At 44.0% G+C, this 25,262-nt stretch overlaps 1 protein-coding gene across 2 annotated transcripts in view; it reads right to left on the minus strand.

The window, feature by feature from the left end:
* Positions 1–25,262, minus strand: part of CEP192 (centrosomal protein 192) — a 1,702,116-nt gene that overhangs the window by 1,527,974 nt on the left and 148,880 nt on the right. For both annotated transcript variants that reach the window (XM_069219927.1, XM_069219928.1), the window contains one exon: positions 9,835–9,884. In XM_069219927.1, coding sequence (XP_069076028.1) covers positions 9,835–9,884 — 50 coding nt within the window. The remainder of the gene's footprint in view (positions 1–9,834; positions 9,885–25,262) is intronic.

Genomic DNA, 25,262 nt, shown 5'->3' on the forward strand with positions numbered 1-25,262 from the left:
TTGCAAGCAGTGCCTGGAAATTGGCAATACCCCAATGGTTGGCTGCTTGCACAGCTACCTTTTTTTTGTTTTTTTTGCTCAGTCATGTTTTTTCCTTTCCCTTTCTGGACGAGGCGAATCATCGGTTACCTGACTATTTTCTGTATGGCTGTGATAGTGACAATGGAATCTGGCGGGACTTGTGACTGGATGTTAAGTGGCTTAGAAGGAGCTGCTTTATATTTCTCATCAACCCATGGCCAAATTATATGGGAGCATACGGGCTCTCTGAAAAGGACTGACACATCAAGCATTCCTGGCAACACAGGGAGAAATTGATTGTCCCTGTGTATTGAGGTGAGGGTATCAAATAGAAAGTCTTGTTCTAGTGAATCCTTATGTAATTGTACTTTGTGATAGGCAGCATTCCTGACTATAACTTGCAGATACCCTGTCATCTCCTCTGGAGGGAAGGGGCAGGCAGGGTAAAGATCTGGGTCCATATCAATAATAGGATTAGTGTTGTAGGAATCCCAAAAGTCTGGGTCGTGTGGAGCACCCCCTTATTCTCCTCTATTATATACAAGTGAACCCTGTGATGTGAAATCCCCTTCAAAGTGAGAATGAGGAGCAGAGTGAGGTGGAGGTAGAGCTAGAAGAGGAGCTGCTGCAGAAGTAGAAACCTTATCCTTGTGTAGCTTCATAGGTGGAGGTGAGGTACCGAGAACCTCCTAAAATGAGAGCTTCTTCTTGACTGGAACGGTCGGAGAAGCCATAATTCTGCCTGTATCTTTTTCAATATGAATTTTGTGCTGCTTAGCGCACATAGTCTCTAGAATTGGTTCAATTGGAGACACAGGAGCAAATGAATGAACAGAGTCTGTATGTTCAGTTGTTTTTGGCACCAAAATTGTGGCACTGTAAAATTTTTGAACCCGAAAGGACAGATGTGGTACTCCAACTCTGAGTCAAAGTTGTTGGTGCTGAAACTGTTGGTTCCAAATCTTTCGATGATTTCACTCGGACCGAAACAATAGAGAGCAACAGGAGGCCCAGCAAGAGTCTTTCCAGACTTCGGTGCCACACTTGAGGACGGGGCAGCTAAATCAAGCTTTTATGACCCACCATGGCTCTTGGGCGGTGGTGGTCCGACAACCTCTTTCAAGGCCTATACAGTCTTCGTGGAAAGAGGAGGGGCAGCTTTTTTACTCACGGGTTGCGCCGAGATGATGTCCTAACTCTCGATATCGGATAGCAGGTCCGAGTCCTCAATCGAGAATACCCCTTCTTACTCCGGCTCCTCCTGTGCTTGTTCGTCCCTGAAAATATCCAGGGTATGCTCTTGCATCGAATGAGCCATTTCCAGCCTGCAAGGTCTTCGGTCCCAGAGTGTATTCTTGGACCGAAACGATCAGCATGCGTCACAGGTGGCCTTGTTGTAGTGTGAAGAAAGGCAGAGGTTATACATTTGATGGTGATCCGTGTGTGGAAATTTACTGTGGCACAGAGGGCAGAATCTATACACTTTCAAACGCCTGCTGGATGTATGGCAATCTACCAGACTCCTTTCTACTGTATGCTACCCTCACACCGACAGCTGCACGAGGTATGGCACAGGACACATGATAAATCAGCAACTTCCAGGTTCTACAGACTTTGCTCATGTATGGCAAGCCCAGACATGCTATTACCTGCTTAGATAGCAACATGCACAACAATGGTGGAGCGCTCCACAAGTCCTTCTGGGTTGGATGAAATGGTTCCGAACTAGTTTTGCAGTGTGTGTAAGCGTATCAATGGCGCTGGGGGGTGAATCCTAGGAGAAGAGCCATTCTGGTACATCTGTCATCAAGGTCTACTCGAACCATGGCACCCTCCCATCTTGTTATCCCCTGCTATCTAGCACATTGGCCACTGCAAAGTATCGCTTTATGTCTAGGACCGCAAGTCCCCCCTCTAGCAAGGAGCTCTGGATCACAGAGATGGACAATATTTCGCCCTGTTCCCTGTATGAGGTCAGTCTACAGGCCCTGCAGTTTATTAAAGATATTTTTAGTGTGTATAACAGGCAGCCAACAAAGAGGTACAGAAACCTGGGGAAGACTAGCATCTAACCTAACCTAGCCCTAGTTATCGCCAAACAGCAGGTATCCCTCCCTGGAAACCTCCCCTTCCCCCTCTTCTGAAGCTGTGGCTTTCAGACTTGCGCTCTGGGATACTGTCATAACAGGCCACGGTGCGCAGGGTGGGAGCAACTTGGGCGGGCCTACCTCATCTCCCGAGGTTATCTGGCCACAGTACAGGCCAAATCCACCAAGAGACCACCCTGAACTCCTGGGAGCACATTACACATTTAAACCTTATATTATGGAAGCGGATACCCTTGGGATGATTCCTGCTCTGCGACGCTCCCAACATGCTAAGGGACCTGGCCCTGTCTGCTGGGGAACCTCTTTGCCCTTCTCCTTGGTTCCTCCGTCCTCCGGGAATGCTCTGCCCCAGACAGAAAATCGGATTGGGCTACTGCTTGACAGAAATACTGTATAATGTTTGCATACGTGCCTTTCTGTGGACTCAAATGTTAATTAAGTGTAACTGTTAAGAGTGATCGCATTAAAGTTAAGAGAATTAACAGTTACCTAGGATGATACAGGTTTCTGATTAGGGTGACACCACTGAAATCCATAGAGGCATTTTGTTTATCACAAATGTGACTAAGAGTAGAGATACATGTCGTGTCAGTTTTACCAGTGGCAAAACTGCATGTCTTACATTTTCGATGTGTTCAAACGCAACAGATTCTTCCAGGATATACCTGAAAATATATGTGTGTGTGTGTGTGTGTGTGTGTGTGTGTGTGTGTGTATATATATATCTCAATCAATCAAAATGTTTCTCTGCGAGTCTGCTTCTCTGCAAGTGTTTATCTGAGAGTGTTTCGCTGAGCGTGTCTGTGTGTTTTGTGTGTGTTTTGTTTCTGTGTGTGTGTGTTTTGTTTCTGTGTGTGTGTGTTTTGTTTCTGTGTGTGTGTGTTTTGTTTCTGTGTGTGTGTGTGTTTTGTTTCTGTGTGTGTGTTTTGTTTCTGTGTGTGTGTGTGTGTGTTTTGTTTCTGTGTGTGTGTGTTTTGTTTCTGTGTGTGTGTGTGTGTTTTGTTTCTGTGTGTGTGTGTGTTTTGTTTCTGTGTGTGTGTGTGTGTGTTTTGTTTCTGTGTGTGTGTGTTTTGTTTCTGTGTGTGTGTGTTTTGTTTCTGTGTGTATGTGTGTGTTTTGTTTCTGTGTGTGTGTGTGTGTGTTTTGTTTCTGTGTGTGTGTGTGTGTTTTGTTTCTGTGTGTGTGTGTGTGTGTGTGTGTGTTGTTTCTGTGTGTGTGTGTTTTGTTTCTGTGTGTGTGTGTGTGTTTTGTTTCTGTGTGTGTGTTTTGTTTCTGTGTGTGTGTGTGTGTGTGTTTTGTTTCTGTGTGTGTGTGTGTGTGTGTGTTTAGTTTCTGTGTGTGTGTGTGTTTTGTTTCTGTGAGTGTGTGTGTTTTGTTTCTGTGTGTGTGTGTGTGTGTGTGTTTTGTTTCTGTGTGTGTGTTTTGTTTCTGTGTGTGTGTTTTGTTTCTGTGTGTGTGTGTGTGTTTTGTTTCTGTGTGTGTTGTGTTTCTGTGTGTGTGTGTGTTTTGTTTGTGTGTGTGTTTTGTTTGTGTGTGTGTTTTGTTTGTGTGTGTGTTTTGTTTGTGTGTGTGTTTTGTTTGTGTGTGTGTTTTGTTTGTGTGTGTGTTGTTTTGTTTCTGTGTGTGTGTGTGTTTTGTTTCTGTGTGTGTGTGTGTTTTGTTTCTGTGTGTGTGTGTGTTTTGTTTCTGTGTGTGTGTGTTTTGTTTCTGTGTGTGTGTGTTTTGTTTCTGTGTGTGTGTGTGTGTGTGTGTTTTGTTTCTGTGTGTGGGTGTGTGTGTGTTGTTTTGTGTCTGTGTCTGTGTCTCTGTCCCTGTGTGTCTCTGTCCCTGTGTGTCTCTGTCCCTGTGTGTCTCTGTCCCTGTGTGTCTGTGTGGTCATTTTAATCGTGTTTAGGCATGTTTATTTTAGCTTAGCTGAGGCCTGGGGCTTGTGCTCTTTTACCTAGACACTGTTCTGTTTTCATTAATTCATTTTATAACGGCCTGCTTTTCAGTGGTGATGTTATATTTTTAACATTACTTGTCATTTAGTGAAAGTGTTTTAATCATTGTTATGCATGACATTTTCCATCCTGTTACTGCCCTAGGGTTGACAAGAAAAGTATGATAACTGCATAAGATCATTTTCAGTATTGCCACCATAAAACTGCATAAACAACCTACTACTCAGTCACGTCAGGCGTAATTCACAGAAACAAACATGTTTACCTATATAAACATCATGTGGGTCAAAGGTCGTTAGAGGGGTCCTTGCAGCCGGAATTTCCATCCATGCTGCACCCCATTTAGCAGTTGATCTCAGCCTTGTCTCTAAAGCCAGACCAGGAGATGGAGGGCAGACCCTTGTGCCTAGGTAATGGGATGGGTGCTTCTTGCATGGACTCTGGACGGACAGAAAGGGCTAACACTGCAATACTCTCACTATAGGTTAGATTCAGCGTGAGGGTTGGAGTCATTTGTTCATGTTTATTGCAATATGTTGGGATTGTTCATCTTTACATCACTGATTTTCACAATCTTAATTCTATTATGTCTCATTATCCTCATTATTGTAGGCCATGTATTTTATCGTAGATTTCAGTCTTTCAATAAAACTTTTGAAAACTATGCTGCAGCCTCTTTGCCTGTGTGTATGTACAAGGCTCACTGCTGATGAGCGAAAAGGGTATGGCTCATTTGCCGCAACTCCCCTGAGAAGCCACTAGAGTGTCATATATTAGACTACCACAAATCACCTTCACCCTTTGTGTTTGGATGAGGTACTGCTAGGAAGCTGGTCAGGTTTGACCAACAGTTGCCAAATCGGTGTGATAGAAACTCAGTCACCCACAAGCAGTGGTGTTTCCCCCACACCCACCAAAAGCAAAGCAGTCATTCTGGTATGACGAAGCTGCCAATCTGGTATTATACCCCTTTGCTGAAACATTCAATTCACAAACGAGGCTTGAAAAACCCAATATTTAGAAGTGATTCCTCCCTTTTTTTTTTTTTAGATTGTTAGTGCTATACCTCTTGGGCCATGCAATGCAAGAACACTCAGATTGGTCCTTCATGTAAATCCATCTACTACTTTTAAGGCTGCTCTTGAATTTATTTTTTAGACTCATTTTTATCATTAATTATTGTACCATGCGTACCAGACTGTGAATGAGGAACTCAATTACATTTTCACCATGGCTGAATACAGGATTTCAACTTATTGAGTTCCTCTATTTATTTCAAGGATCTGCTGACAGACTTACACAACAAAGATCTGTGCTAAGCCTTGTTTCTTTAAGTACAATACCAGTGAGGGGGAACTATAAGTTACTCACGCTGCCCCCACCATCTTTTAAGTGAACGTATAGTTGACCGTTCCTCCTCAAATCCTCAGGATCTATTGTCTTTGCTGCAGTAACTACCACCTTGTAATTCTAACCTCCAGTCTATTAATTCAACTACCTGTATTCATTTCAATTGTATCTCTATTCACAGAACTGAAGGCTCTTGCCATATTTTTATTGCCCAATGATGATCCCACAGCAGTGTGCAGGTCAAAAGGTAATCAACCCTAAGGCTACTGAAAACAAGAACCCATTACCAACCAAAAATTTGACTGAAGATCGCTCATCATATGCCTTACATCTCATTTACTCTGGCACATTTTCCACTCAATATACGTAATTAATGTAGCCCTAGCTTTTAAAATAATTTTTGCTGTAAGTGGTCACTTGCACTGACCAACCTCTCTTCAGTATACAGCTTAAACCTATATATTATTGCTCTAGAATTTTGCAAGAAATTTCTTCTTGTCCTTTTGATTACATGCCGTTCTAGAATAATTCATTATCTCCTACATCAAGATTGTGGTGACTGCATTTTGGGGAGGAACACTGATTACCTCAAAATTGTGCTTGATTATATACTATTTACAGTTTAAGAAAATGATCACCAATCATGTTTACTGTATCTTATGCCTGAGTTTTCATAAAGTTTTTTTTAGGGCAGGTCCTGTTTTTACTTTACTAGTTATAACCAGTCCTGAAGGTGGCTTAGTGAGTACACAAACAGGAAGCAGTTTCCGAAGGCCAGCTCTAAATTAGCTTCAGAGGACAGGCAGCTGTAACCATGACATAAGGCAATTGCTTCGCCACAGTCAACCAATCTTTTGAAGACTTCATCAGCAATATAGACTCACTCTACCTAATGGCCTTAGTGTTCATGGAAAGGCAAAGATAATGCAACTCTCTATTGTAAAAGGACCTAAACACCATAAACACGGAGTGGATCAGTCTTTCACATAGGTCTGAAACACGTACAGCAGCAAACAATTTAGGAGGAGAAACCAATAAAAATTACAACTTCCACTAAATAGTTTTAAGAAATGGAGTACATTCACCAAAAGCTCTGGATCACAAACCTGTAGTGGTGTGAAATCAGGTACCAGACATCACTCATCTTATATGATTGTGTAAATCACGTCCGTCACCGTCTGGCAACACCAATCAGGATATTGTTGAACACTTTAGCACAGCTCAATCAATCATACAGTATTTGTAAATCACGGCTTCTCACCTGTAAGGGTCTCAAGGCACGGGTGGGGGGGGTTTGGGTGGGCCTTCATCCGAACAGCCACATCTTGAGGTTCGTCCTGAAGATGGTGAGCGACGGGATTTGTCTTAGGTGCAGGGGGGAGGTTGTTCCAGCACTTTGCTGCAGTGTAGGTGAAGGATTGTCCTCTGGTGGTGGTTTCGTGGATGTGATGGATGGTGGCCAGGGCCATCTGGGTGGGGCGGAGGGATCCGGTGGGTGTGTGGAAGAAGAAGCGGTGGTTCAGGTAGGCTGGTCCTGCATAGTGTATGGCCTTGTACATGTGGGCAAAAAGCTTGGTGATTCGCTTCTCAACCGGTAGCCAGTGGAGGGTCCTCAGGTGTTGGGAATGTGTACTCGGCAAGGGAGGCCCAGAATGAGTCTGGGGGCGGCATTCTGGATGAGTTGTAGTTTGATGTTCCTAGTTGAGGGCGTTGCTGTAGTCGAGCTCGCTAGTGACTAAGGCATGGGTGACTGTCCTGCACCAGTCTGCTGCTGGGATCCATCTAAGGTCTTCTGAAGATTGCAGAGTGTGTGCCAGCAGGAGGCCGCAACACTTTACCTGTTGGATCATGGATAGGGAGGAGTCGATGATGATTCCAAAGCTGCGCGTGTGCTCAGTCGGTGCAGTGGGTGGGGGTAGGGGGGTGGTGCTGAGGAATGTGGGCCACCAGTAGTTGTCCCAAGCACAGGTGGCGTTTCTGAAGATGACTAGCTCAGTCTTGTCGGAGTTGTGCTTGAGGCAGCTTTCCCTCATCCAGGTGGCAACAGCTTCCATTGCTGAGTAGAAGTTCCTTTTTGGCCATGTCCGGGTCTTCGGTGAGGGAAATGATGAGTTGTGTGTCATCAGCATATGACACGATGTTCATACCATGGCTTCTGACAATGGCTGCGAGAGGGGCCATGTATACAGTGAACAGTATGGGACGAGGTGAGGATCTTTGGGGGGGGACTCCGCAGTTCACTCCTGTGGGTCTCGAAGTGTAGGGCGGGAGTCTGACCCTCTTCGTCCTCCCGGAGAGGAAGGAGTGGATCTATTCCATGGCTCTTTCACAGATTACTAGGTCATGGAGTCTGGTGTGCAGAGTGCTTTGGGAGACCATGTCGAATGCTGCGAAGAGGTTGAGGAGTACGAGTGCTGTGGTCTACAAGTAATCTGATGTAGTCTGTTGCTGACAGGAGGGCTGTCTCTGTGTTGTGTTTGCTGCGAAAGCAGGAATGGGAGCTGTTCAGAGAGTTGATGGCCACGATGAAGTTCTGTAGTTGTGCGTTGATTGCTTTCTCCAGTATTTTTGCCGGGTAGGGAAGCTGTGTTGGGCTGGAAATTCTTTAGTTCTGATGGGTCGGCCGAATGTTTCCTCAGTAGAGGGTGTATTTTGGCGTGTTTTCAGTCCTCTGGGAAGGTGCCCCTGTTGATGGAGCAGTTGATGGTGTTCTACAGTTCAGGGGTGAAGGATGTGCTGGCTCTGACATATATGTGGTGCGGGCAGGGGTCTGAGGGGGCTCCAGATAGGGTGCTGTTCATGATGTTGGCTGTTTCCTCTGTTGTGAGCGTGGACCAGCTGTAGATGGTCTGGATGGGTTTGGGAAGGGGGGGGGGCACAGGTTCCAGTGCCAGGATTTTCCGGGAGGAAGGTGCTCCTAAAAATAAAACAGCTTGGGAAAAACAGTCTCTTGTTTGGTGCAAGGTTCTCTTAAAGTATCGGCGAAAGTCTCAGAAAGTTAACTTTACAGACGTTATTAAGCAACTCAGAGAAACTCCTGGCAATAAGATGCATTTTGAGCAGATTTCAATGGTGAGATCTCCTGCATCACATCCTTTTAACTAGAGTATCCCATTTGCTGAGATCATTCTCAGTCTTCAGTTCTTAATCAGGTTTAGCAGAGAATTTGATGTACACAATAGATAGGTCATTATATCATCAGCAAATCAGTTTATAAATCATGCTGTTATCTGCTACACACTATATCTTATAACTGCTTCTCAAAATCTAAGCAACAGTTGACAACATTAGACCAAACACCTGCAGTGGGGCCGCTCTACCTATTTACCTCTACAGCTAATTTCCAGTAAGGGACAAATTGACTTACTCTGAAATTGATAGTGAGAGCAACACAGTATCAATATGAGAAAATGCACCAAAAAGAAATAATTTTAAGACTATGCTCGAGGGCCAAGGATACAAGTTATTTTGTGTTCGCCAATGCCATATAAAATCACCTAAGGGGACTGCTCATCTAACCTTACTAAATTTCTACTAACTCCTCATTGAGGTCACAGAGTTAACGGCAACTGATAGTGACCATCCGGACTTGACATCAATTGTTTGGGCAGAAATAATGACATATCTGCAGATCATAGTCCATAAAAGCATCATAATCCATGTATTTAGCCTTCAGGTTGACATACCAGTTACAGTGCCAGTGTAAGTACTGTTAGAAAACTGTAAAAGCCTACGCTTTCTCTCAGTGACTAGTTAGACACATGAATGTAACAATCAATGCACAAACACAAACCTGATGATAAAACTACAGATATGATCAGGCTAATCAGCTACTATTTATTTTATATTCTTTACTACCCATGCACCGCACCAGAGCCCTTAACAACTGAGCAGGACAAAAAAAGCTTCTCAACAGGAATTAATACATATATAGATAATGTTTATTTTCAGAACGCTTCACGAAACATATACAAAACACTAAATAAGTTGAACGTATCAGAAAGAAAGATTAAGTCAAGCACTTGTACCTTTACATTTGGGGTTTGCACATGTTACTTTTCGTAAAGAGAGCCCTTCAAGTCACTCTGCTTGATTCACAAAAATATTCAGGGCGTAAGTCAAACACAAAGAACAAGATATTGGTTCGTGTCCTGCTCAGGTCTGTGCTAATCAAAAGACAACCTCTCAACTATCATTATAAACAGCAAAATGAAGAGTGGTCATCAGTTGTGGATCCATCACTGTGAGACAATCTAAAGTGGGTGACACAAACTTTCCACACAGAAGACAATACAAAACACAATAGTATTGCAAGACTAAAGATAATTTCAAATAGAAGCATTAAATGAAAGCACTAGAATCAGATAAGATAAATATTTCATTGAAAAAACAGTGTAATGTGCAAAAGATACCTTTTCCTCTTTATTCAGCAATGGAAGCGTACACAATCCAATGGACAAATCTGTAATTAGAAAGAGATATATAAGCAGCTTCTTAACCATGCACGACATTTCAACTTCTGCATATCACTTAAAAAGACTTTCTTCAAAAATGGCCACATATGTTTCATAAGACATTAAACTCCTGAATTAAGAATTCCAGTACACAGAAAGGCTGAGACTTATCACTCCACACCCACCCTTCATAGCATTTCCAATAAGAGGCTGCATAGGCTCTGCTGGACCAACCAGACATGTGCATATTTGGTATTTGTGTAGCACTAACCAAGCCAAATGACAACAGAGTGTTGTATAAGGTCAAAGGCAAGCATACAGTCAACAAGTAGAAAGAATATAAGTGTTCTGGAAGCAGAGGTGTACTGTTACTGGAATATGATGTAGTTTTCTTTAAAGATCTGCAATTTCAATCCTTTTCTAATCTTGAGCAGTGTTGAGGCAATCGTAATGGTTATGCCGTTCCAGATCCTAGCTTTATAGAGTTAAAATATCTGTTGCCTAGGTTTTGATTCTTTACACTTCTTAGTTTTAAGCTAATGGCGCCCTGCCTGCTGGGTTGTCAAGTCACAAGAGATGGTGAGTTTCAGTGTAAGGTAAGCAGGGGTGTTTGTTATGATGGATTTGTAAATGATGCAACAAGTTTTGAAAAGGGTGTATTTGTTTCTTAACAAGGTGTTCCTTGAGGGGGGGGGAGGTGGAAGTCCAAGGTGCATCTAAATTATCTGGCACTCAATTAAAGTTGAGTATCAAAGCCGTTAAGCCAGGTTTGTACTATATTGTTGCTTGCCGTTCTTGGCAAATGATAGGATTCCTGTCTTAGTTGGGTTCAGGTTGAAGTAGCTGTTGGACATCTATTTCTGTATGAGGTGCAGGCAGTGTGTGAGGCATGGGATGTCTGAAGCGAAGGATGCTTTCAAGTCACCATCATGCTGATGCTTGATTCTTTTATATGTGAACAGAGCCCCAAGAAGCTCGATGTAGAGGCTGGAGAATAAAGGGGGCCGTATGGAACCCTGGAGAACTCCACATAATTTGGGACCTGGAGATGACTGGAAGTGTGATGATTTGAAGTACACAAAAAAGTGATGAATGGAAAGCTTGAATTAAACCCATCCACTAGTAATTACTCATGGATGCTTCCCAGTTCATCATTATCCTGCACACCATGCACATCAGTTTGGACCCAGCCATTTACAAAAAAAAAAAAAAAAAAAAAAAAAAACACACAAACCTTGATCCAGCTTCAATAGGAAAAGTCCTGCCCTCCACCCTTACCTAATTCTGTAACATCAATTTGTCAGGTAACGTAGACTGGCATGCAGGTAGACTGGCAAGCAGGTTAGGGACTGTGCGTGGTGTAATGACTGCGGTGTTACTTTGAGAAGGAAGCGGCAGGCAAAAACGGTTACCCTGAAATATATTTCATTATGTGCTCTTCTGGCATCCCTGCCTCTAAGTAGGATGACATTTATTCCACAATTACCTTAGAAAAAAAATCAGTTCATGGATGAATGAGTTGAGTGGGTCAGCAGAATATTCAGACAACAGTTCTTAATTGTGGGGGTTGAAACATTTTAGAGAAATAGTCTAACAAAGGCCACATCTCATTGAGCATATGTATTCTGTGTGAGTGTGAGTGAGTTGCTGCATTGCTAGAAGGTACCAGTCATATAGAGAATAAAGCAATAGACTGTAATCTCTCTTTATTCCAGAGGAGGGTTATAAACTCTTTTTGCAGCTCTCATGTGTAGGCCAAGCACCCACCAAAATTTCTAGTACATGCCCTTCAAGTTATCAGTCCGAACGATCAATGATAACTGTTTGGATAATTCTGGTACGGAGAAACCTGAAGTCCCTTTAATATGAACCAAGACTTGGTGGCGAAACATCATGGCCAACAAAGAATTGATAGATGACGCACAGAGCACCCACTGTATTGTGAAAGATCGTGTGTGTCCCTGGCAGGTTGTGCGCAGCTTAAGGCTCTGGGAGAAGCCGGGACACTGGTGTGAGTCTGCTGATGGTTGATGATCCTGGGCACCGAGAAAAACCACTGGACCCGCTGATGCCAGCGGTGACGCATCTATTCCGCAATCAGACACCCAGGTCAATTGGATTGGAAGCCACAAACTAATCAGCTGAGAGGGAACAGTGAATCGGAGGGGCTGTCCTGCCCGAGAAGCACTCTCCAGAGATCTGAGTAGGAGAGCACTCTGGCAGTCTGACAAGGATGCCTTTCCCCTTTGCTGAGGTGAGCTGAGCACCAACTTCTGCCCTGGAAGTATCAGTGCCCCGATCTAAAAGCAGTGAGGGTGCAGTGACTTCAAGGCCCCGCAGTGACCTGGTTCATGGTAATACATGAACTGGGCCAGATTCTGGACCCCTGACTGTGCGCATAGTCCAGCCTGAGGGTGGTGGCGGAAGAGGCTGATGCATGTGCCCCCTCAGCTCTAGAAGTGGCCTACGCCGGTGACCCCTGGTAAGAAACTGCACCCCAGCCCTAGGGTGATACACCACCCAGTTTCGGACTGGATATGGTGTCCAGAGAAAGAAAGATCTCTGGCTACAACAGTAGACGTGGCCTGGGGTAAAGTGTCTTTACTTACCCCACTGGGTGCATATCTAAAATAGAGGGCAGCACTAAACGTACTGCTAGCAATAAACAAAGTGAATGGAATAGCAAGAGCTCTGCACATATACTGAGCATTTGCAGAACTAGTAGGGTACACATTCCCCAGTACAAACTGTTAACAGTGCCATAGGGAAATGGCATACTGACCAGCGACAGGAGCACCTCCAAAAGCTCTTATCGCCAACATAGAAATGTGTAATAGTGGGATTTCCAGTCTACACAAGGAAAACCCATACTTCAAAGAAATGCTTTATGGGGTAAACCAAAAGCTGAATAAGGTGAACAGAAAATGTATGCTTGTTTCCTGTGAAATTGAGAGTCAAAAGGGGGAGGGCCAATGCATTTCATATTTTACCTTGAAGAGGTGTTGTACTGGCCAGATAATGAAATTGGAAACTCATCTGGAAGATCTCAGAAAGCACCTACTCTAGAAACTGGGGGGGGGGTACAAGCCATCACAGGCCATGTGGATGTACAGAAAGACTACATTGGGGCATGAAAAGGATCCCCGATTTGCCCCAGAATCCTGGGGCAACAGGATGGTACATTAAGAAAGGAACTATATCAGAGTTCAGCGTCACAAGGGGAGCGGTGGGAAACGCTCCTTGGGATCTGCTCCACAAGAGACAGAGGTGTCAGCATAGAGTAAATGTACAAACAAAACATAAGATAGACAAGTACAACCGGGTAAGCTTCCCAACAAATGAACTAAGACAATATATGAAATATGTGCTAGTGACATTCAAAAGTGATGAGGAGAGGGGAAACTGTCTAAAGAGATTGCCCGGATTGGTTAATATGATGGAAAACATACTTTAAATGCAGCTATCTCTAGATATCAAAAAAAGATTAGGGAACGAACATGCAACAAAAGGTCTAAGACTTAAAAGGTTAACAGGAAGGAGTATCTGAGTAGGTTAGTCGAGGGGCTGGGTGGGGAGGGGGAATGGCTCTCTGACCATAAATCAGTTTTGTTAGGCTTGTGTGACAAACAGTTCATTAGACTCCCGTGCCTCTGTTTACAAACACAAGTAGCTTTTTTATTGGTTGCTATATCTTGTGGGTTGGAGATATGATACACTAAGGGTTGGCAGGTCAAACAACATAGTAAGGATTTATATGTGAAAATAAAGTTTTGTTATCAATACGTCTCGGAGACAAAAGTGACTTTGGGTTTTTCTATGTTGCCCAAAATTGTTGACAGTCAGTCAAGTAGTAGCAAACAAATGGAGGCTGAGAGACATGTGGCTTATTGCATATTGGATGTGCATGCATAGAGTGCACCAACAGCTGTGCCTGTAGTTCATAACATTCGGCTTACAAGGCAGACAATGTCCAACTAATCACATGGAATGTTTGGAGTGCAAATAATTAAACTAAGCTGCATAGAGTACTTTCTTACCTAATATGTCACGCAAAGGGATAGCATTCCTTAAAAAAAAATAAAAAAAATAAAAAAAATAATAATGCACCTAACGGACACCGAGATCTGCTGGTGCCCAACCCAAAACCAATGGTTATACAAGTCCTCACCAGCAGCAGACTAGACTAGACTATGGCAATAGCCTCTATGCCAGAGTCCCCAAATACCTTACTAGCAGACTTCAAACTATTCATGACATAGCAGCCCACCTAATACTAAATGTCCCTTTTTGAGAACACATCATACCTCACCTCAAGAAAATACATTGACTACCAATTTACAAGAGAATCAGGTTCAAAACACTCACCCTCCTGTTCAAGGCAATACACAAGACTGGAACTGGTTACCTCAACAACAGAATTAACTTCCGCCATTGTACAAGACATCTCTGGTCAGCGGGACCAGGGCTTGCACAGGTCCCTCAAATACACAAGACCAAAAGTGGAGGTCAGGCCTTCTCTTACATTGCACCCAAAACACAGAACAACCTTCCTCTCTGCATAAGCAGCTCATCTTCACTTCTGGAATTCCACCAAAAACTTAAGACCTGGCTCTTCGATCACGAAGTCCAGCAACAAAATCGGCACAGTGCTCTACAAATACCAACAAATCTTTGACGTACTAAAGAAAAAAAAAAGGGGGATAAGTATACCATTTAACGTTCATGGCTTTAGGCCAGAGGAAGTCGATTTAGGTCGCTCCTGGGATTCCATTTCACGATTGTGGATCCTGTGGAAGGAAGATATGCTCTTATACTTTGCCTATTAAATACAAATGCCCTCAATATAGCCGACAGCCTTGTTTTTCTGGACAGTATAGGAGACCTTGCACCACACATAGGTATCCTGTAATTATGGCGGAGGATTTCAGTTTTATACTTGGAGAGATGGACAGAGACTGCTCAAAAAAAGAAAAAAAAAAAAAAACAAGGTTGAAGGAGCACTATCTTAAGTCATGAACCAACTAGACCGTTTAAATGTCTGGAGAGCATTACACCTCGCCGGGATGAGTTCACATCATCCACCATTTCATGGTTCATACACTAGGTTAGACCAGTTACAACTCTTGCAGGAACTAGAGGTTAATATAGAGTCTGGACGACATTTGGGTAGGTTTTTAATCAGACCATGATCCAGTGCTGATCACCTACACATGGAGGCAACATGCACAAAGTAAACCTAATGGGTGTCTTAAACCAGAGGCCCTAAAAGTTTCAGTATTCCAAGCAGATATTAGGACAACAATTGAGAACTACTTAAAAGGCAACTGGGAGACAAGAGATATCAGGGAAAATGCACGGGAGACACTAAGGGCCAGATGTAGGTAGGTGGTAAATAGCGAGTTGCAATTTGCTAGTCCTTCGCACTCGCAAATTGCAACTCGCAATTTGCTATGCAGAAAGGTGTCTCAGACACCTTCTGCGACTCGCAATGGGGTCGCAAAGACCCACCTCATTAACATTAATGAGGTGGGTCGCAGTTTGCGACCCCATTGCGAGTCTGGGCACTCACGGAGATGGTGGGCTGCTGGAGACAGCAGACCACCATGTCCGTGACTGCTTTTCAATAAAGCAGGTTTTTTTTTTCTATCTGCAGCCCGTTTTCCTTAAAGGAAAACGAGCTGCACTTAGAAAAAAATACCGAAACCTTTTGTTTCGTTTTTTTTTCAGAGCAGGCAGTGGTCTGATACACATTTTGCGAGTCAGTTCTGACTCGCAAAATGCGTTTCTGCATCGCATGAGGGCTTTTGCGCCTCACAAATGGCGTTTTTCGCCATTTGCGAGGCGCAAAAGCCTTGCTACATCTGGCCCTTAAAGTGGTCCTGAGAGGGGAACACATTATTACACTCTACTGCACAACACATCAATTACAGCAGGAGCTGGAGCATCAGGAATAAAAGCTACCCCATTTGCAAACTTGGGGAGGAAGGGACCCACAGCTCACAGATGAAATATGAGAACCAAGGTGTAAAGTAGGTTAAACTTGGGACTCACTTGATAAACTCACTATTGGGGATTTTTGGCAGAAGTTCCAATTAAAAAAAAAAAAAAAAAAAAAAGACTGGCTGGGTAAGCTTCAGGATTGGCCTGTAAAAGGGGAGATAACACCTGAAAATGGCCTTGAAAGGGCGGGATGGTACTGTAGTGGCAATTCACAGGGCGATTTATGACACTGAGAAAGTATCAAGCAGAATTATATAAAAAGCCTTTCATAAATACATACCAACTACTTGGCAATTACCTACATAAAATAGGTTACCAACCCTCAGCTGCTGTTTAGACAAAGGTCCAAGAGAGGGACATATACACAGAAGAATTAGTGGGGGATAACTAAAGGCAAAAAAGCCAACCTGCTTATAAGCCACCTCTGGAATTTTATCAAACATATACACACCTGTTCCAGATGGACTACTTGTGGTCTATAGTGAAGGTAAAAGATTGAGCACTCTGCCCCACTCCCTGAGAGAGGCTGTCATTGTAATGTTGCCAAAAGCATGCAGATCAGACACGGTCAATATCCTATCAACATTTGTTTATGGTTCATGTTGATTCTATCGAAAAACTTTGCCAAATAGGTTACAGCAGGTAACTGATTTGCTAGTACTTAAATAGTAATTTGGTTTCATACCAACGAGAAGCACAGTCATGCATATTCCACGCCTCATGCACATACTGTAAGTTACGTAGGGTAAGGATCTGTAGAGTCCCTGGTAGCATTAGATATAGTAAAAGCATACAACTCTATAGATTGTGTCTACATGTTGGAGGCCATGCATAGGATGGGAGTTGGACCTGCATTCCTACCTTGGCTGTCACTGCTATATTCAGCTACTATAGCTTGGGTTCAGTTGGAAGAAGAACCAGGTAGTGTTGTCCCCCCTTTTCATATTTGTTCGTGATAGCAACTGAAGCACATTTACATTTGAGAGGGTACTGCATGAATGGGCTGTACAGATGGGGGACACTGCATGTAGTGTCCCTCTATGTGGTTGATAAGCTGATACACAACAGCAACCACAAGTTTCAATTCTTAGATTGTTCAGTGAGTTACAGGCCTTTGGAAAGGCATTAGGTTTGCACATTAAGAGGACAAAATCAGTGGCCTTTCAACTGGCAAAACAGATAGGTCACACACTGGAGGATTTCCTAATGTAGGATTAAAGTGGTAGCTGGGCAAGTTATGATACCCGGGTATCCAAGTGGCACATATAGCTGAGATGCAATATACCTATAATATAATTCGAGAATCACAATGCCTGAAAACGTCCTTTCAGTTCTTGAACATGCTTCCATTGTTTGCAACTGGCAGGGTCGCCTTTGTGAATATGGTGGTGTTCCCTCGATGTTTATACATTCGTCAGAACTGCATGTGTCCAATACAGAGAATTACCTCTGGAAGCTCAACCGTCTTCTGATTTCCCTGGGATGGACTCTCAATGGGGAGCCTGGAAGTTGAAGCCTGCACACAGAAAAGTAATGGGGCTTCCCAATTCTAGATACGCTAATATGGGCGGGCCATGATGCAGAGGTACTTATTGTTGTGTCAAAATGAAATGTTGGCCTGACTGGTGATGTTCATTTGTGGTTTTATGTTAAAACCGTGTCTGGAGGCAGTCAATCGAAAACCCTGTAGTCTGCAATACAGTGTTCATCTCAGCTCCATTTCTTGCTGTACTTTATCAAAGAATGTATGTACTCTATACCTGAACTGGAAATTGAGATCCACACACTCTGTAATTGAACAATGAAGATGTTAAAAAAAAATATGACCCTAGACTTCCATTAGGAAAGTCTGTAGAATCATGCCAAATAAGGACAAATGTTCTCTTTTGCCTACCACCACACCAGCATTTGGCTCTCAGGCTAAGATTTATCTAGTCCAGTCAAGCCTGTGCCATAAACCACTGGTACATAACTTTGTAAGCTGCTTCCCTATTAGGTATGCGTCAATGTTTCACGGATGGCATTCCAGGGAATTTCTGACTAGGAGTTTGGGAGCTGCTTATATCTGCTTTCTAACTACCACCTGCTGTGGACAGAGATTGTGCTCCCTTTTTACTAGTCTAAAAGATTTTATACATTGTTTGGCTCAACGAAGATAAAGCCAACATGCATTTCGCCCCCACTCACAGCGTTCAGGCTTGGGACTTTCTCAAGGCTAATATGAATGAGGGGAACAAAAAAAAGTGTACAAAACAAGAAAAGGAATTACCATTTAAGGAACTGAAAAAAAAAAAAAAAGGAAATACAGTAATTGAGGTGCTAATACTTACAGTAAAATATCCATATGTAGCATGTAGCAGGAGGTATAATAACATCAGATCAACCTATACATAATCAGAATGTCATATTTGTATCTGCATACGTAATGTCTTATTCACATCCATCCTGAATAGACATGTCACACAAATATCATTATAGTATATGATTATTAGGAGTAGAAAGCTAAATCACATTAGGTCAGCATGACGTTACAGCAGAAATATAAAAACAGAACACCAAACAAAACGGGTACATACGGAAATCCAGAGATGCATAGGTCCCGTCAGTAATTGGGAACGATATACGGAAGGAGAAGAAATGTAAAGAAGAAACAAACAGTAGCACAACATAGAAAACGCAGCATGTACAAGACTCATTGTGGTTCATGTGATATACGCTACAGAATAGATATGCAAGCAATTAGAATGAACCAGCTCTAGAGACGGTCAAGTAAGTATAGGGAGAACAGCAGTGTTACCAGGAGACCGGTAGTACGACATGCAGTCCAGGTGGTCAAGGAATCCATTTTGTTTCAGTCAAGTGCAGTCTCTTACCGGATTGGGACATTTCTAAAGGAAAGTTCATCAGAAAATACGCATGGTCCCGGGAAAGTAGTCTAGGGAGCAAAATAAATAGTGCCAGAAAAAAAAATGGGAGGGACTAATTCAGGGTTCAAAATTCGAATTTATCAGAGTTCCGAAGATATTAAATCGACCTGGTCAAAGTACCTGTAGTTCGAGTGGTCTGTATTCCTTACGTGTACAAAACCCGTATGTTGTCCTTATTGGTCAGAAAGCAAATCAGCCGCAGTCCTGATTACAGAGGTGTTCATGTGGTTTGTGTGTAACGGGTCAGAAATGTAAACTAGGTTTTACTTCCAGTCCTAAAGTTAAGAAATATGCAGACACTGGCGAATTAAATCTTTGGTGGCAATATTGAGGAAAGCACCTGCAGGAATAGACTTAATGGCGAGGTCATCTGAAGTGACACCGAACCTGAGGCGAATGATCAGAATGATTGGCAAGCGAACCATGAAGATAAAGGTTCAAAGGAAAAAATATTTTAACTGTCAAATGTGTCTTGCCAGAAAGGAAGTCGGAGCATAGACCGTTGTCAAGAGAGACCTTATTGGCCATATTAACGCCTCTGGTACCCTGGATGAGGTGGTTACGTCCGCTGCCATGGCGCTCATGCGCCAGGGAGGTAACCACCTCGTCCAGCAATGGGCCCCCGGGGAAAGTGCTAGCACTCCCCGCGAGGGCCTCGCACCCCCCTCCCATGGGCAGGGATGGAAGGGGAATTTGATGTCTGATGACGTCAGCGCACGATTGCGCGCTGACCTCAGAGCCCACCCCACGAATCGAAAGAGAAATACAAAAGCATTTCTCTTCTGGTCACCAGCTGGGGGCGGGAGAGGCATCAAAGGAAAGCAAAGGTCTTTCCTGTCTCTGAGCATTTCTGCAGCTCAATCGTGAAGCGATCAGGCTGAAGAAATGCCCACTAGACACAAAGGAGTTTGTTGGTTTTTGTATTTACATATAAGGAGAGCGACCCCTTGGGCAAGGGTAGATCCCCAGGGGGACACATTTTAAGGCCATTTATGCCCCCCACCCCCGGTCTCTGGTGGGCAGAGAGCCCACCAAAGACCAGGGAAGATTTTTGAGGAAAAAAGTTTTATTTTTGCCAAATTTTGAGATTTGCAAAGGATTTTGGGTAACATAACCTGGTGAGGCCCCACAAGTCACCCCATCTTGGACTCCCCTAGGTGTCTAGTTTTCAAAAATGCACGTTTGGTAGGTTTCCCTAGATGCCGATTGAGCTAGAGGCCAAAATCCACAGCTAGGCACTTTGCAAAAAAACAGGTCTGTTTTCTTTGGGAAAATGTGGTGTGTCCACGTTGTGTTTTGGGGCATTTCCTGTTGCGTGCACTAGGCCTACCCACAGAAGTAAGGTACTATTTTTTAATCGGGAGACTTGGGAGGGGGGGGGGGGGAAGGGAGGGGGCAACACAGAATAGCAGCACAAGTGTTATTGCCCCCTGTCTTTCTCTACATTTTTTACTTCCAAATTTAAGAGAGTGTGTAAAAAAGACATCTATTTGAGACATGCCCTGTAATTCACATGTTAGTATAGGGACCCTGGAATTTAGAGATGTGCAAATAACCACTGCTTTAACACCTTATCTTTTGCCCATTTTGGAAATACAAAGGTTTCCTTGATGCCTATTTTTCACTCTTTATATTTCAGCAAATCAATTGCTGTATACCCGGTATACAATGAAAACCCATTGCAAGGTGCAGCTCCTTTATTGGCTCTGGGTACCTGGAGTTCTTAATGAACCTACAAGCCCTATATATCCCTGCAACCAGAACAGTCCAGCAGACGTAACGGTATATTGCTTTTGAAAATCTGATATCGCAGGAAAAAGTTCCAGAGTGAAATGTGGAGAAAAACAGCTGTTTTTTTTCACTTCAATTTTTGTTTTATTTCAGCTGTTATTTTCTGTAGGAAATACTTGTAGGAGCTACACAAATGACCCCTTGCTGAATTCAGAATGTCTACATTTCAGAAATGTTTAGCTTTCCGGGATCCAGCATGGTTTTCATACCCATTTCTATTTCTAACTGGAAGGAGGCTAAAAGCACAAAAAATAGTAAAAATTGGGTATGTCCCAGTAAAATGGCAAAATTGTTTTGAAAAATGTGGTTTTCTGATTGAAGTCTGCATGTTCCTGAAAGCTGGGAAGATGCTGAATTTAGCACCGCAAACCATTTGTTGATGCCATTGTTAGAGAAAAAAAAAACAAGCTTTCTACACCAGCCCTTTTTTCCCCTCATTCAAAAAAAAAAAAAAAAAATTCACTGTATTTTGGCTAATTTCTTGGTCTCCCCCATGGGAACCCAAACACTCTGGGGAACTCTACAATCCCTAGGATGTTGGGAAAAAATGACGCAAATTTGGAGTGAGTAGCTTATGTGGACAAAAAGTTATGAGGGCCTAAGGGCGAGCTGCCCCAATAGCCAAAAAAAGGCCTGGCACCTGAGGGGGAAAGCGCCTGGCAGCAAAGGGGTTAAAGTTGGTCAGTAGGAACTGAAAAAGACTTCGGGCCTCATTACGAGTTAGGCAGTCCATGGACCACCATGGCGGAGTTGCAGTTTTACCGCTGTCAGATTGGCAGATAGACTGCCGTATTACGACTCATTGGGGCCTTTAGAGCAAAGACCAGCACCGGCAAGCAGAACAGACCACCTCAGTCACAAAGATGCACAAATAGGCCAGCGGAGCCTGTGTTTCTGACAGACACATTATGAGGTTGCACACCACCAATGTGATCTCAACAGGTGGAAAGGGGGACTTTAAGGGGAGACTCACCTGCAAGCAGCCCTCACATGTCCTGTGCTGCTATGGAGCCCATCACATACGTCCTGGCGCTGCTGATCGACAGAGCACAAAATCCACATCACCATGGACGCAACCGACCGTAAGTACACAAACCTACCCGTGTCATTACACTCAACAAAATATCGCCACGCCATCAGCCACATCATATGGGGGTCGCGCTACAGGTACCAAGTCAGAATCACACACAAAGGACACAATCACAGTCACAAAACACCCACTTTGGGCAGGTCACTCACTGTACCACAACAATACACAAAAAAACATGTCTGACCATCTCAGGCACAGGGACAGTGAAGTGTGCCAAACATTGGGTCACACAACACCAACATCATATCTACACATGCAACTCACAATCCTCACCTGTGATGGACTGTTACCACAGTCAACACACATGTATGGATGTAGCACGCAACACAAAAAACAGCCCTGCAAAGGACACACACATCAACCAGACTGCAACACAATGGAAGGATAATGGGATGCACTACAGAGACACAAAAATACAAAGATCACTGTGCAAACAATACCTGCACAATAGGTATGGAGGCATCTGGAACACTCAGGGAAGGAGGCGGCACTGGGACATACATCAGTTTGGATAGGCCCCTTAAAACATTTGCACAGAAACTAGTCCTACAGGTATCTCAGGGACAAAAAATCCTAGGCCCAAATGACATGCCTAACTGCACAATGTGCAAGTGCAAGTCAACAAAGCACATACAACTCCAATTGCACGGCATACCCCTACATCAAGTAGCTGAAAGGTACACACAGGTAAATGGACACATGAACAGTCAATCGCAAACAAAGGTAGCACAACTGAACACACTCCATGTCTTCGCAAACAAAACTCAAGCTGCCACACTTTAGATGAATCCATAATCCATATTAGGGGGACAAGTCTAGCACCATACATGCTCACATTGGACTACACAAGATGAAATACACACCATAATAAACCGTACGCAATCCCATGACATCACCATTGCATTTACACACAGATATCCATACAGTCAACATATATCTTTGTCTTGGGGGGACACCAGCACAGCACACAATGTCAGACACTGCAAACACCTGCAAATGGATCAGCAAGCACGCTAAAATGCACACAACCATAGGGCACACATCACAAGTCATCCAGGAACAAAAAGGTAGAAAAGGAATTGCAGGACAAATGTGTACGCAAAAAAAAAAAAAAAAAAAAAAAAAAAAAAAAGTTTGTTTTATTCTCTGACAGTGCAAGTTCTTTGGCCAGTCCATGTCTCTGCACAGGCACATCATGGTGCCGTCACTTGACTCCTAACTGCCATGAGACCTCCACAGGAAGGGTCATCAAGTGGGCAGGCAGGCACCTCAGGGATCATCCGGGGGGGCAGAGGGATGGGTTCGGTTTTGGGTGTGGTGGACTGCATCTTGGGAGGGACGAGCTTCTTGAGGGTTAGGGGAGTATGGGTGCTTGCAGGGGGGCAGGTGTGACAGGGAAGGACTTGGAGGTGGCAGGAAGGAGGTGGAAGGGAGGAGCTGGGAGGTGGGTTGGGGCCTCTTGGGCTTGGACGGGGTAGAGGTAAACAGGAAAAAGGTGAGGTCTTGGGGGGAGGGGAGTATGGGTGCTTGCAGGGCAGGTGTGACAGGGGAGGACTTGGAGGTTGAGGGAGGTGTTAGGAAGTGGGTTGGGGGCCTCTTCGGCTAGGACGAGAGTGGAGGGAACAGGAGAAAGGTGACGGTCAATAACAAAACCTTTAAAGACAAGGTGAAGGGCAGTAGAGGAGGGTGTGATTGTCTGCTGTGTAGGTGTGGATGTCGTGGGTGCGTGCGTGTGGGATGTATGTGTGTTTGAGTTGTGTCCGCTGCAGGGGTGAGAGTTCGTGTGTGTGTGTCTTGAGGTATTGGGAGGTGGAGGTGCTGGAGATGAAGTGGTGGATGTGTGTGTCTGTTGGGTTACTGTCTGTGGGTATGGTGGTAGAGGTGGATGTGAGTGTCTGTTGGGGTGGTGCCTGTGGGTATGCTCAATGTGTGTGTGTTATGCTAGGGGTGGCCGGTGTGTCTGGGGAAGTGGTGACATGTGTCTGCGGGTGTCTGTTTGCTTGTGTGGCGGTGTGTTATATGGTACTTATGTCTGTGTGTGCTGTTCTTTTTTGTTGAGGTGGGTGTGGGGAATCGGTCTGTGTGCTTTGGATAGGAGGGGGAATGGGGGATTTGGATGAAAGAGGTATGGAGGGTAGTGAATGGCTGCCATCAGTGTGGAGGTCAGAGCCTGAAAAGATCTCTGTAGGCCAGACAATACACCATGTATGCCTTCCAGAAATCCATTTGTCTGCTGGAATTGGGTTGCCAATCACTGGATGGCATTCATAGTGGCTGTCTGACCCACAGAGATACTTCTCAGGAGGTCAATAGCCTCCTCACTGAGGGTGGCAGGGCTGACTGGTTTGGGGTGGAGGTGCCAGCGGCAAAGGAGATTCCCACCCTTTCGGGTAAGCAGGCACAGTCAACTGGGTGGGAAGCAACAGGGAGGGCAGTGATAGAATCAGGGTAGTGGACAAAGATGGTATAGGGGTATAACCTGACGGGCCAGCCACCAATAGGGAGTGTCGACTGGAGTAATAATCAGATGAGAATGTTGCCATCTCCCTCTTGGCAGTCCCCTCGCCCTCCGGGCCACTGGGTCCCTCTGTTTTTGTGGAGTCTTGACCTGAGGTACTGTGGCCAGATGAATCCTCACTCAGGTGTGCCTTGTCTCTTTCACTTGCCGATGCTGCAAATACAAAGCCAAATAGGGTCAGCACATGTCCATGATTAAACTTTAACAGCTGCAATTAGCAAACATTACCAGGATGTTAATTAGTCCCCAGTAATAAAAAAGTTAAAAAAACACAACTCCAGCTAAGTGGCCCATACATGTGTCATACCACAAGCATGCGTGCCATTTGAACTGTCAACACGTGCTCACAGGAAATTCAGGAATCAGACAACTACAATGGCATGGCTAAAGCTGTTAATCAAAGTAACCATTCAACAAGTAGGAGACCTCAAAGCTTTGCCCCATAGAGCAAACCTCAGTTACAAGTTGTCATACAATAGTAGGCTAATGCTAAATACATTCCCACAGATCCCACACAAGGTCATGCACACATCTGTCACATACACACTGACCAAAAATAATAATAAACGATGCTCCAACATCCTGGTGTGTTGCAGACAAAAGTACAATAGCCTTCAGAAGTGGACATGGAAATACTTGTTACACTGGAAGCAGTTCCACTGTGCACACTTCACCAAATGATATTTGTCCACTAAACTCATGGTGATAGTATTGATGTTGCTCAGACAGGCCACATATGGTGAATGGAAATGGACACTGTAGACAACATTTGTAATAAAGCAGGGAGAGATGTCCCCAAAATTCACAACACAATGAATCAGCAAGCCCCAAGTTAATCACCACTAATGTCTGGCATCCCTAATAATGACATACACAGAGTGCATCAGTAGGTGCCATTAGTCCTTTGGAAGTTGGAGAGGTCCAGAGATGGCAAGTACTTGTTGAAGGCCTCAACATGTTGGCCAACTGGAAGCTACATCATTGTTTCCATCATGGTCATGCCGACCCAGATGCCAGTCTGTGGATGAATGCGTGTACCCAAATACATGTGATTTCAACA

This window comes from Pleurodeles waltl, chromosome 2_2, assembly GCF_031143425.1.
Source record: "Pleurodeles waltl isolate 20211129_DDA chromosome 2_2, aPleWal1.hap1.20221129, whole genome shotgun sequence".
NCBI lineage: Eukaryota > Metazoa > Chordata > Amphibia > Caudata > Salamandridae > Pleurodeles > Pleurodeles waltl.